Below are 14,781 nucleotides of genomic sequence, written 5' to 3'. Positions count from 1 at the left end.
TTATAGATAGCTGTTTAAAAATAATGAGATATTGGGTATTGTAAGGCTCAGAGCCGTCTTGCCAAGACCCATTTATTTCTATTCACCTTTTGTCAGAATTGCAGACAGAAGACATTCAATTAAAACTTGTCACCTGTTGCAGATGACCTAATTTGTACTTGTATGTGTCATAGATTAGGGCTCCATGCTTCAGATGAAGCAACTGGACCCCTGGTGGAATAATATTTTCCCTGCAAAATATTTGTAAACTATGTCTTTTTCAGATTTCTATGATTTTGATTTCGGCTCTCAGCCAGATTATAAATTTAGCACATACGCCTCAGAACCAGCCAAGAGCAGTGAATCACACCTTGAAAAAAAAGCAGGGACTTCTTTGTGGCTATGTCCTGTGCACAGAAACCTACAAATATATTTTGGATGCAGCTTGAATCTGAAACAGAGGGAAGCCTTTGTAATTTCCTATGCAAGCCTCACATGTTTAATAGTCCAGATAGCTACCAAGAGACCAAAATGAAAGACTTCCCTTTGCTAATTGTTAATTCATCTGTAGAGCAAGGAAGCTTTAATGTGAGTCCTGGCTTTTATCTCTTTTAGTGACTGAGGACTCAGTTTAAAAAAAAAAAAAAAAAAAAAAGCCCGCCTAATGGATATGCATTTTCTCTCCCTGTGTGATTTTTCCCTTTTATTTCAGCAGATCTTATAGTGCTTCCACATGCAACCAAGCTATTTCCAAAGTTCCTCAATTGTTGTCATGCTATTTCAGCGGAAGTAAATGTAACCATTCGTCAAGGTGTCTAACTGAAAAGCCGCCACTGGGGTCTCCTTCTAAACTGTAAAACTCAGCCAGAATGTTACTTTGCCTCCATGGCCCTGGCAAAACAGTCCTTGTCTTATTTCAGTGACATTTTAAAGAGGAACAGGGAGCGAGGAAATGAATATCTCTGGGTCCCTGCCTCAAGAGAAAAGCAGACTGACTGAATCTTTTTTATCATTTTTGGTTTGCCCACAGTCTCATAGCTATAAACTTCTTCTAAGTGGAGACGCTTTATAGAGTCATAGATGCAAAATGCCTAGCCCTTCAGCGGAGTGAAAGTATTCCTCTCTCCTCGTGCTAGTTCATCATTCTGCCTTGCTCTTTGCATGCACCCCCTATCAGGGTGCGAGTATTGTTTACCACAGTAATTGGGTTTTATCTGCCCGTGCTTCTGCTTTTGGAGTCTATACCACATGCTCTTTTCCAAAAATAGAATTTGATGACAGAGAAGCAGTATAAACATAGTGCTTGAGAACGTGGGCTCTGCAGCCGTGGTCTCCAGCTGCCACTCCTGGCTCAGCCTCTTCCCAGTTCCAGTTTTCTCATTTGTAAAATGGGATGATAATAGCACCTGCTTCATAGGATTGCTGTAAGTGTTAAATGTGTTCATGTACGTAAAACAATTAACCCATTGACTGGAATAGAAGAAGCTCTCAATAACCAATGGGTGTTTTGGTTGATTCCAAGACACTTCATACAGAGATTAAGCCATTCCATTATCAATGAAGACATTGCTTGTTAAGGAGATGCAGATATCAGGAGTCAAAAGTTTGCTGAGATAGGAAGAAAGGAACGAAATCATGAAGCCATGTTGAGCAGTATCACTGTCTATTTTGAGAAAGGGCAATAATAGTAAGAGAAGATAACTAGGGCTTGGTGTGTTTTATTGTCTCTCATGATCCTCCAGAATTTAATATGGTTAGATTCTCCCTGGAGTATTTGTGTCAATGTACAAATAATTTTCACTCATCCCTTTACTGGGGTACCTATAAATATGCACAAATACTCTAGGTAAAACTGGTACTCTCTGTAAGGATGCTGTTACGAGGAAGAACCCCATCACAGGCTGCCACTAAAATTCTCGCCGCTGTGTCTTGATACTGCCGATCTGCCTTTGCCTCCTTTCCTACAGCCCCTCAAAGGGATTTTCTCCACCCTCTGTTTATGATGGTTCCCTCACAGAAATCTCAGGCAAATTCAAGGGCGCTTCTAGGTACTTTTTTTCCTGAACGGAAAGAGCCGGATTCCCTTCCGCAGCAAAGGGAGCCGCAGTACCAGAGACATCGTGGAGGAGAAAGTTCCCACCTTCTTCACCTTCTTGCGTCATAAGTTTTACTTTCCCAGGCTGCTCCTCATCCTCAATTACAAGTCGTGTTGGATAACATTTAAATAATCCAGCCATTTATTTAGTAGTCATTAAAGTCACTAATCTCTTAAAATATTATTTCACTATCTTTTAAAAACTTATCATTACTTTAATATGACTATTTGCATCTTTCTTAAGTATTCCAGGGGTCTATGTAATTAACATTTTTAGCAAACCTTTGTTTAAGAACAATATTATAAAAAGCCTTGTCTTTAATTGAGCAAAGTAGGCTAGGATAGCCTTGTGTAATTCTCTGAAGGGGAGATCTTTTATTATCCTATGAAATGACTTTGTGCTATTAAAAATGTGAAAAATACTTTTGTCTTTGGACTATATAATATTGTAAAAATTTGCATTTGGGCATAAAATGTAGACTTAAAATTAGCTGACCTAAGAAGGCCTTGTGCTGAACTGTTTTACTTCTTTTGGCATTTATGTGCCTCATAGCGGTTTTTTTTGTTTTGTTTTTTTCCTTCTTGCCCTATTCCTGCTTCCTCAATTTTGTAAATTCTGACAACTTATGAGATTTGTGATTCCCTTGTGGCAATGTAGGCACATGCAGTATTTGACAGAAAAAGCAATGTGAAGCGTTCTGTTTGGTAGGTAATGTCAACTATTAAAATTTTTTATTTAAAAAATGAAAGGGGTAATGGCAGTCTCCACATGAATAGAAAATCCAGTTGCCTTAATTAACTTCAAATCCTGTCAAACATTGAACATTGTGGGTATCTTATTTACTGGGAGAAATCTTCTTTTTAAACTTTTTCAAAAATGGTTTACAAGTGGAGTCCAAACAGAAATTGTTTGTATTTAAGATTGAAAAGATGTCGAGAGACAGGCTTTGCCATTGTAAGTGGAAATATTTGGATTAGATTGATGTTTGCTTATGGCAAATCTGGATTTTCCAGGTCCTGATCGTAAATACTGTTGTTGTTTTTTGTTTGTTTCTGCTGAAAATAGAGACTTTTAAATGAAATGTATTAGGTTAATTGGATAATTATCAATTCTCTACTTAACTTTGTATTGTGTGTTTCTAGCTAAACTCAGAGATAGCATTTTTCTTTTTCATAGACTTTGGGTTAGTTTCTGTATCTGTTCTAAAATAAACTCTAAATGATATTATTAGTGACAGGGATGAGCAGCAAATAGAATGGGATACCAAATATTTCTGTAATCACTTAGACATCAGATAATGTCATTATTTCGGTTTTATCCTTTGTATTATCTTACCATTCAATCATATCTCAAATCTGTTTACCTACAGAATTGAGGCAGGGTAGACTGTCACACTCCATGGGGGTAGATTTTCAATAAATGATCACGATGCAAAATATATTTCAATAAATAATATAGCAATATTTCAACAAAATAATGATATAATGGCAATTTCCTTGGGATTTTAAGGTTTATAAGATATTTAATAATGCATTTGTATAATATCCAAATATATTAGTATATTAGTATAATATCCAAATATATTAGTACCTTATATTAATATAATTGGATCATTACAGCAAAACACCAGGGAAGTTATTGTCTTAAGATCCATCTTATATTTGGAAAAGCAAACAGGTTAAGGAACTCAACAAAATTCACAGAGCTGGTTAATGAAAGAGCCAGAAAGAAACCATTCTGATTTGCAAACTATGCTTTATTTTTTTCCATGTTCTTCATATAATATTTAGGAATAAATTATTATATTATGACAGTTGGAAACATTTTCTGGAAAAACTTTAAAACTAGAAATATACTGAAAATAGACTTCTTTTATTTTTTTATTTATTTATTGGCGTATAGTTGCTCTACACTGCTGTGTCAGTTTCTGCTGTACAGCAAAGTGAATCAGCCATACATATACATATATCCCCTCTTTTTTGGATTTCCTTCCCATTTAGGTCACCACAGAGCACCAAGTAGAGTTCCCTGTGCTATAGAGTAGGTTCTCATTAGTTATCTATTTTATACATAGTAGCGTATATATGTGACAATAGACTTCTTAATGATATCTGTATAGTATTGTTTTATCAGACCCTTTAAAATAACATTATTAAAGTTTCAGTGCATATATTATTATGACTCAGATGAATAAATCTGTTTATTTTCAAAGATGCACAAATAAAGAAGCTGGGTCCACATGTTTGGACACATAGTTTGGGCTGATTTAACTTTGAGACCTATGTCACTTGTGTATTTCCGTGTTATATGATTGTCTTTGGGGGAAAAAAAACTGACTATGTTTACTGACTATGTTTTTTCTCCAACAGAACTGAATAAATTGATGAATAATTTTAGTATGATGTAGAAGTAGTTGCAGGTGTGTTACTAGGATTTGAGTTCAAACATTTCACTGAGTATGAAGTCAGCTAAACTAAATCATTATCATCATCATCATGTCACTAGAAGATGCATAAAAAGAAGATTTTCCAGATTTTGAAAAGAGGTTAAAAGCAGTATAAATATTTTTTGCTTGAAATTGTTGATATTTACCTACTTTTAACCCCCTAAAATGGGAATAAAAATTTCACATAAAAGTTATTATGATCTTTTAAAATATATCAACTCTAGAAATTTTTACCATTAATTGTTATCTAAACTTGGCAGGAACAATTTTTCTATATATTGACTGCCCATCAACTTTCGCTACATAATTGTATTACTTATGTAGTATTAATATCTAATTTTTCCCTCTACAGTCATCTACTGAATACCATATACATAAAGTTATAAGTCATAAAAGAATGCTTTGTCCAACTGATCGTTATTTTAGGAAGTAAAGAAAGCGTTAAATCATGGCCTTTGGAAAAAAGTACTTGAATATTTAGAAACTGGATAGATATGTAGATGGTATGGATGGATGGATGGATAGATAGTAGTTTATCTACCCACACACTGAAAGGAGGTGAGGGGGAGGGAAGAAAGCGAGAAGAAGAGGGAAAAGGAGAAAGAGAAAGCGAGAATGAACATAAGAGTGAGAACACTCCTTTAGATTTTGGAGGAGCACGTAAAAATAATATGAATATTTCAGTAATTCATTGTTCAGAGTTGAAAGGAAATGCACAGTAATAAAATTATTTCACAGTACTTAAAGGATCTATTCCTACAAATACAAAAAATATCCCATAATGCATAATAAAAATTCTGTCAATCAAGTATATGTATTTTTTTCTTCATGATGTTTAATAACTAGTTTTCAGTGTTGCACTTCTCCCATAAACTTGGACCAGTTGGCTAAGCTGAGTGGTAGCTTTAGTATGATATAACTGTGTCAGAATTGTTTCCAGCCAAGACCTTGGATCCAATCTTTCAGCCACGATCCTCTTCCATAGGCCTTCAGGATGGACGAAATCCATTGTCAGAAACTCACCAGCTCTGACTCCTGTGTTGGAAAATACATAGTGTATTGTTCAGTATTTGGGCATGAGAGGCTATATTGCTCATGATGAACTCATGCCCTGACAGACACCAAAAGCAAATTTTGGAGTCTACAAACCTAATTGAGATGCATTCTGTGAGCTTTCTTGGTTCTTTTTTTTTTTAATTTTTAAAATTTTTATTGGAGTATAGTTGATTTACAATGTTGAGTTAGTTCTGTGGTACAGCAAAGTAAGTCAGTTATGCATATACATATATCCACTCTTTTTTAGATTCTTTTCTCATATAGATCATTACAGAGTACTGAGTAGAGTTTCCTGTGCTGTACAGTAGGTCCTTGTTGATTATCTGTTTTATATATAGTAGTGTGTGTATGTCAGGCTTTCTTGGTTCTAACAATTTCAGAGTTATTTTTAAATGTTTCCTCCTTTTTTTAGCCTTCGTCTGTCATTGTCTTTCTCTCTCTCTGTTTGTTTCATCCTGCCTTCTCTTCACACCTCTAATCATATCACATTAATGTTCACATTGCTTTGGAGCTGGATGCCAAACGTGTTATGATACCACTTTTAGTTATATATGCTTTTAATTTTCTAAACTCTTATAATGGAAAATTTAAAATTCTTATAATGAAACAAATTTGAATGGATCTCAGATGAACAGACAAAATGTGACCAATTATATAAACTGGAAAAATATCTTGGAGAAAGAAAGAAATGAAAAAAGACAAAACATGACTCAAGGGGGGAAAAGGGGGAAGGTGTTAAACTTTAGTAAATTAAATATAGACACAATAAAAATAGAACATTAGAAATTAGATAAACAAAGGAATGGAACTCTAGGTGCAATATTGCTCTAAAAGCAGCAGTCAAGAAATGTTTCTTCATGACTCACAAGCACTCTATTTTCATGGAATACTTAGAGACTGTACCTAAGCTCTTTGTTTTTTGATATTTGTTTGTCTAAACCTACTTACTTGCTCTTGAAGTTGTCTCCTGATATCACTTAAACTCTGCTCTGATGTTTCAGTTTGACATTTCAGGGTTTATCTAGAACCAAGTGTATGTTTGTGTGTATCACTAAAAGGAAATCAACTCTTAAAGTAGTAGTATTAAGATAATATGAAAAGTTATGTTTTTCTTTAGCTCATGGATTGATAGTCATCTTTAGCATATGAGTATATATATTCACCTTCAGGATTCACATAGAAATATATCAGCCTTTCCCAAACTGTTTCATATAATTTAGTTACACCACAACTCACCTGTTCCACATGATATTAACAAATGTTCCCAAAACAGGATCCTTGGTTAAATTGGTTTGCAAAACATTGCAGAGGCTGTATCTCCCTCTGAGAGTTTTATTTGAGAGTTACTTGCATGTTAAAGGCTCTGAGAGGGCCTTCAGTAAAATAACAATACTGAGGATACTGTTAAACCAAATCTACCTTCTGAACAGTTAGAGAAATACCAAAATACGTACGATGAATTACTTGGTTGTGAATTTATTAATGGATAATGTTAATACTGCCTTATCAATTAAGGTCAATCTAAGACCACAAAGCGAATCTCTCACCTCTCTCTTACTCCCAAGTAATCTTCTCTTTATCTGATAAAGATTTATATGTTTCTATCCTAAACTTTACAATTACAGACCGGAAACCACGTTATTAACAAGCACCCCTCCCCACTGCCCCATGTAAATGAAACATTTCTTTCTTTTTAATCCCTTTCTTTCCCTTTTGCCCCTTTCCTTAATGTTATAGATCCACTGCCGTCAATACCTCCCTGAATCTTGACCCAGTCCATCACTCATGGGGAAAAAGTATTACTAAATGCCAGTCTACTTTTGCCTACTTTCTAGCTTCACGCTTCATCTCTGCCCTCCTAACAAATCCCTCCTTCTCCATCCTAGCCTCCTGAATTCTTTCGGGAATCGCCTCCTTCTAACCTGCACTCAGTCCAGACCTGCTCTCAGTGTTCTCTCATTTGAAGGAAAAGACAGACGTGTGCCAGAGTGTAAGGAACATGCTCCCCCTGAGACACGTTCACTTAGAACATGGAACAATCCTTGCGTCTCATCTTGTGTAGTGGGCTTCCAGCTCTCTACAACATGTAGGGGTTTTCAACTCAATTCAGTTCCGCAGGTCCACGTGGAGTCCTCTGATAGACCGGGGTGGATTGAACAGCTCTGGGTCTACTGATCTACTCAAGCCCATGCACTGAGCTTTCAGGGGTGACTGATGAAGAGGATACACATTGCCCATGTCTTTAATTTGAGAAACTGTGTTAGCACCAAATTCCAGTTTCTTTGTATTAATTCTCAAGGAGAGGTGCCTTTCCTTTGGTATGTAGGTGACCCTGATGGCCTTGCCTAAATGTCTTTCAGCTTGGTCATCTCTGCCAGGTTTGGTTTCCAACCTGTGGCAGTCTTGGTTTAGCCATCGCTTTTTTACATCCCGCTACTTCCCCTGGCCCCTTCTGCAATCTACTCTCTGTTTACCTAGCACCCTTGGATGATACTCTCTATGTATTTGATTGATCTCAAAGATAGTTACCTCAACAGTAAGGAAGTGCCTGTCTTTCCCCACAGGAGTGCGTCTTGACAGAGTACGTGGAGGTCGGCAGAAGTACAAGCGCAGAATAGATGCGGAGAACAGCCCATACCTGAACCCTCAGTTGGTTCAGCCAGCCAAAAAGCCATGTAAGTACAGCAGACATGTCTGGCTTTCCAGCACATGACATCCTCCCAGCTGGCTCTAGGTACATCAGTTTTGGCATGCCCATTCCTACTGACTCCAACGAGACTTCTCTTTGTTGGCGGGGGTGGGGAGATGTGGCTTTATTCCCAAGGATTGCCTTCGAAGAGCAACAACAACTCAGCTAATTATCTTTTTTTCCTATGGTTTTCTCCCCCTCTACCTTTCTTCACCTAGTCATTTTGTGGAAGCATAAGCATACCAAGGCATAGCTTATATAGTGCGAATTTTACATTTACGGGTTATCTTTATTTTCAGAGGTACATAAAATGGATCGTACCATGATCATTAGTTCATTGGAGCTGTTAGTTTCAGATTTCACAAGAAAGTGATTTTTGTAGTTTTCACTAGCTAAATGAGTTTGTTCAACCTCCCAATGAAAATACATTAGGAGCCTCATTAATTTAGAGCTATAGAAGGTTAACACACTAGCTAGCAATAGATTAAAACAAGGATGGGCCCTACTGATAACAAGCATAGGTTGGTGGTTCCATTTCAGATGCCCTTATGGGCATTATGAAGTGTTTTTTAAAAAGCCCATGGTTTGATAATGCCCGGCTGCAATTTGAAACGATGGTAGGTATGTAGCTAAAATGCAAACCCCATTCTCTTTGTCATTAGCTAAAAAGAGCTAGAATATAGATTGAGGCAGTTAACTGTGTTCCAGTTTCTGAAAAATCAGTTCATGGCTGTAGTGCAAAAGAGCTAACATTTTAGGATGTTTATGCATAGAGTTTATACGAGGCACTGAAAGTGCTTTGGTGGAAACAATTCTCACATTTAGCTGTCTCTGTCTCAGAAGACACAACCAGCCCTCACCAGAGGAAGTTGAAGCTGTAGCAGTTCTAGAAAAGACACGGGTAATTTTTGATCTGCTTTCGAGGGAAGAGAAAAAGTGTCCTCTTCTCATTCAGATTCTCCAGGAGGGGTCGCTGCTATGCATCATCCGTGTGAGCATATGGGCATCTGTTAAATACATAAAACAGACCCTGAACTGTAAATGAAAGGACATTTTAGCTATGTCAAAGGAAAAACAACCAGTTTTACATAAAATTAAAGCTTAAGTGAACATATGGCATGGTTTCCTTTTGCCTTTCCAAAAAACATTATGTTGATTATACCTTCAATTGTCCAATCTGGCATCTTCTCCTCAGCCTGCATAAGCTGTTTGGCATTCTGCAAATACAATCTAGGACTGCATTAAGCAGATTTTGCACATTAGAATAAAAAAACTTTCTGATAATACAATAAAATGCAATAAACACTAATGCTTAATTTCATTAGAGGTTTCGTTTTCCTGGATTCACTAATATCCAGACTGGCCATTTCTCATTCATTTTATACGAAGTCGACTGACACCATTGATGATATCCTCTACCGAGAGAAAAATGAGCACCAGCCCATTCGTAAGTCCACAGGATGGATAAAGAAACATCTATGGTTTTCGGCGTAAACCTGAGAAATGGGGAAGAGGCTTGTCAAGTACCTTTAAGAAGATTACAGCAATTTCAATGAGCTCCATTTGTCTGAGATAAAAGAGGACTCCTAATAAATCATTACTCATTATCTTAAGGCCTCTTTGTTAATTTTCCTTAGTCTATCCAATTAGTGTATTTTGGTAACAAACATTTATAAAACTTAATTTTCAGATCCTGTCAGAGACCAGGCACGGGCTTTGCTCAGAAAGTGTCTGGGGGAGATTTCTGGAGCCTGACTGATTGTGTACTACAAAAGCCCAAGAATGAAAATTGGGTTCTATTGATTCTAATTAGGGAAACATTAAATAAGATTCACCTAGAAACAGTGCTGCCGGCTATTCCATTTTCTGAATGATAGGAATTTCTAAGCTTCCACCAAATTTCTCTGACCCCCTCCAGTCAAGTATCCAGTGGCTTGGGTAAAACAGGTTGCATTTTCCCTGTACTAAAAGAACTCGAATCACGATTTCCTTCCGTTACATTTTTGTACCCTTTATTACTGCATTTTCTTCTAATCCTGAGGATCTACTAGTTGCTGACAGGTTTTGCTGCATTGTCAGAGCAATGAAAGTGGAAACTTTTCCAAGCGTAGCTGAAAAACAGGGTGTTGTTTCGATAGCATATAAGAGAAACAAATGTCATTCTCTTCAGATCCTACAAATTAAAAAAAAAAAGAATCTCTATTTGATTTTAATTTCTTTTCTAGAAAATATGATATTTGGGAATACTTCCTCCCAAATCTGTATTTTTAATTTGATAATAATTGAATATTACTGCCATTGAATGGTTATCTGTTGATAATTTGAAGTGAACAGAATTCATGTGGCAGTCATAGTAGTAAAAATTTTAAACTCTATCAGAAAAATTACTAAATATAGCTTGGATAAGTATCCTTGTTATGTTGTTACAGCAGACAAAAAAAGAACTATGTTTTCAATTCTAAGGTATATGAAGTCTTTTCATTTTGAGTTAAAAAAGTTAAAAATGTATAGGGAAAGGCAAATGGTCTAGTAAACGTAGAGGAACCTCTGACTTGGCTCACAAAGATCCCATTTAATACCCTAGTTTTCTAGAGTAATTGGACACAGACATTGAAATATCTGAGTTTATTCTTACCTATTTGTATTTCCTCACTTAGAAGAAAGTATCAAATCTAAAGCTACATGTAGAAATTGAAAATGGGGCCAACAAGAAAAATCATTCCGTTAGCAAGGCTTTATAACCCCTTCCATAAACTCTCACGTGGCCCTGAGCGATAAAACACATTCGATGTGATGCTTTCCATTTGTCTCTAGTGTTTATTTTATGAAGGATTTTAAAAACATATATCACAAATTTCAGACAGATAAATCTGAACCAGAGAATGAACTAAAGACAACAGATGAAAATAGAGGATTAAAGTATTAGACGCTCCAAAGAGGAAATAGGGTCACATTTAAGTTGGAGTATTTTTCTGGAAACTGACATTGGCTATATTTGGAAGATGGGCTGGGTGTGTGGGGAGGGGGAGAAAGGCAAGACGTTCGTACTGAATGCATCCCACAGAGACAGAGTTATACAGTCAGTAATTCACCCCGGCAGAAGGGCTCTGACCTTTGCTCCTCTTTAAAGGAATTAGGACAGTTAATGACTTTCATGCCCATTATGTCTATGGGCAGTAGGAGTTCTTTGCCTCCTACATTATGTTCTATATTTCAATGGTTTATATGGATATTTATTTTAAAGCTGTTGTATGCTATTTAATCTGCTTCCCCAGATCCCACCTAAGAATCAAAGAGCAGACCCAGAAAGCATCTAACTTCTCTTATCTGTTTGCTATAAAAAATTTCATTGCAGGACAGATGCTTCATTCCAGCAAAGGCAGGTAAAGCCAAGAAGAAACAAAGAACTATTACAACTGCTATGGGTTTTCCAGAACACTGTTTAGTATATATATGTTGAACCGTAAATGGAATATTTGGGGTTGATTATAGGTGTTTGAGGGATTTTTTTGTTTTTTGTTTTTGCTCACAACACCACCTAGTTTAGAACGTGCGAAAGAGGGATGATGCTACTAGTGATCTTGTAGTGCTCTGGTCTGATTCTGCAGATAACAAGATTGTCTCACATTTATTGGTGGCTGAACCGGAGAAGATCTATGCCATGCCTGACCCTACTGTTCCCGACAGTGACATCAAAGCCCTCACTACACTGTGCGACTTGGCCGATCGAGAATTGGTGGTTATCATTGGATGGGCGAAGCATATTCCAGGTACCTTTTCTGAAATGAAAAAGAAAAGTTTGCAATTAATTCCCTAAGCTTTATATGTTGATTTAGGCAAATTCACAATTTTCTCATTAGGATTTTTAAATTTTATTTATTTATTTTAATTTACTTTTTTATTTGTATTTTTTAAATTAATTGATTGTTCTTGGCCACACTGCACGGCTTGTGAGAACTTAGTTCCCCAACCAGGGATTGAACCCGAACCATCGGCAGTGAAAGCGCAGAGTCTCAACCACTGGACCACCGGGGAATTCCCGTTCATTAGGATTTTTTTAAACCTTTACATTTGTTTTTGTCATACTTAATTTAGTGCTTTCTTGGTCCTAATAGAATCATATGCCATTTTTATAACTGTACCATCTTGAATGCTTGTTAATTATTTTTTCGCATATGAAGGTACTATTGCCAACGTAAGATAAAGAGAATATAACTTGTTAAAATATTTATTCTTTTAAAAAGTCCAAGTTTTCTCCTAAGGAAATACTTCTGTTTTTTCTTTTCACTTTAAATAAATGTTTATGAATTGGGGACTTTAAGGCAGACAGCCTGGGTGTAAGTCCTGCCTGGCCTGCCAATGGGACAACTTCCTGAACTTACTCTATCTAAGCTTCCTAAACTCTAAATAAAGCTATAATATCGTAATAAAAAAACGTTTTTGTCAGGAGTAGTCTAGATACCTTTTTTCCTTTCAAAAATCACTTATTTTGTTGTTTGTAGTGGCGGTTTATACTGAATTGTTTTTCATATTTGCATATTGCTTTGGTTTACAATTAGATATTTACCATGAATTTATACATAAATTATGAAAATAAATGTTAAATTGACATTGTAAATATTCTCATATGGTGACTTAAAAGTAGTATTTCAGTATTTTTTTTTAAATATTTCTTTATTTATTTATTTGATTGCACTGGGTCTTAGTTGTGGCAGGCAGGCTCCTTAGTTGTGGCATGTGAACTCTTAGTTCCAGCATGCATGTGGGATCTAGTTCCCTGACCAGGGATCGAACCCGGGCCCCCTGCATTGGGAGTGCAGAGTCTTATCCACTGTGCCCCCAGGGAAGTCCCAAAAGTAGTATTTTAAAGTATCCAATTATTTTTCTCTCCAGACCTGTCCTTAGGTCAGTGAACATATACCTGATCACAAGGTTTAAGAATTTTAGTAGTCTACTTGAATTATTGTTTGTTTGAGCTTTGATCTTCAAATAGTTTACAAACAAATTTTTGGACAATGAGCCATGTTTCTTTGGTACAGTGAACTTATTTCTGTCTCCTTAAACTAGTTTGTCTTTATGCTTTGAATGCTACAGTAATTTCTTTAATCAAATTGATGGAAGTCCCTTTCCCAGCCCACACTGAAACCAATTTATTGGTCATGATACGCCAGCTATGTTGCTAACAGTCGTAACGAACTGTCAGGCGATATCGCAGTGAAGCTAATTTGAAGTCATTAGGTGTGCAGCGTTCAGGCGACAATTTGTTACAGTGCTTGGGAACACAGCTGACATTTCTGAATGGCTTTGTTCACTGCAGTTCTAGATGAGGCCAAGCAAATTGTAAACTAATTTAAACATCACTCTGTATTATACCAGCTACTTTGTCTTACACTGTTTGCTAATAAAGCACCCCAAATTAAGTCAAAACTAGTTAAATAGGTGAGCTGGAGTGTATTCTTTAGAAGATACCTCCACAAGGGTCACTACATCTAAAAGAAAGATGAGAATTTGATCATGTGGATAGCTGATTTGCATTTGGATTGTAATCGTATCTATAAGGTTTTTAGAAAAAGCAAAAAAAATAGAAATAGAATATGCTAAAAGATGGTAAGACATTGGAAGTTGTAGCGGTGGAAACAGCCAGAATTTGCCTAAACAGTGTATGAAAACTTTTTTGGAAGGAAAGTGTTATGAAGGGTTTTAGAAAGAAACAAAACTAAGATTTGTTGAAGTGTCCACAGATAACTTTTAAAAATAATCAATACATATTATATCATTTACATTTATCCACACACACACGTACACAGACATACATACTCACAGATTTAAAATAACATTATTCTAACCCAGGTTTTCTCAGTCTTGACGCAATTGATGTTTGGAACCAGATAATCTTTTGTTATGGGGCCTGTCCTGTTCCTTGTAGGGTATTTAGCAGCATCCTTGGTTTCTACCTATTAGCATCCTTGAGTTGTAACAAACAAAAATGTCTTCACACATTGCCAGATGTCCTCTTGGGGGGCAAAATCATGCCCCTCTTCCCCGGTTGAGACCCATTGTTCTAACCCAGGAATCAGATATTATTATCCTTAATTCAAAGATAGGGAGATCTGGGGCAGAGAGAGGTAAAAACACTTGCGCAAGTTCACAAATGTATCCAGAGCCTTCAAAGCCCACACTCAACATTGCTTCCTGGAATAGAATCAGGATAGTTTAGTCCCCCAGTTGACTACATTTGAAAGAATTATTTCAAAATAAAAATGATAGTGTTATGAATAGCAACAGCATAAAAGGCCATGTCACTCTGACTCCAAACCGCCCATTATTTCAGAGAATTCTGCCCAAGTTCTCCCTGAATTAAGAAATTTGTTAAGCCCATATTTTGTTATCGTACAGACATTCCATAATAACGATCAAGAAAAGTCAACCAACTCCTTCTACTGCTCTCTGGTAAGGAAAAGTCAGTGATAAATGTGTGGGTCCAGTTGTGTATCTAAGTAGAAATGTCAGCTTAC

The 14,781-nt window shown here is 36.4% G+C and overlaps 1 protein-coding gene across 13 annotated transcripts in view; it reads left to right on the top strand.

Annotated features, from left to right (window-relative positions):
• ESRRG (estrogen related receptor gamma) overlaps nucleotides 1-14,781 on the top strand; it is a 627,966-nt gene that overhangs the window by 556,659 nt on the left and 56,526 nt on the right. For 12 of the 13 annotated variants that reach the window (XM_061187293.1, XM_061187292.1, XM_061187298.1 and 9 more), the window contains 2 exons: nucleotides 8,142-8,252; nucleotides 11,854-12,036. In XM_061187293.1, coding sequence (XP_061043276.1) covers nucleotides 8,142-8,252; nucleotides 11,854-12,036 — 294 coding nt within the window. The remainder of the gene's footprint in view (nucleotides 1-8,141; nucleotides 8,253-11,853; nucleotides 12,037-14,781) is intronic. The other variant, XM_061187291.1, reaches the window with a different exon arrangement.

Source organism: Eubalaena glacialis, chromosome 3 (genome assembly GCF_028564815.1).
Source record: "Eubalaena glacialis isolate mEubGla1 chromosome 3, mEubGla1.1.hap2.+ XY, whole genome shotgun sequence".
Taxonomy (NCBI): domain Eukaryota; kingdom Metazoa; phylum Chordata; class Mammalia; order Artiodactyla; family Balaenidae; genus Eubalaena; species Eubalaena glacialis.
The sequence above is the reverse complement of the archived record's forward strand: the minus strand, read 5'-3'. Positions and strand labels throughout refer to the sequence as shown.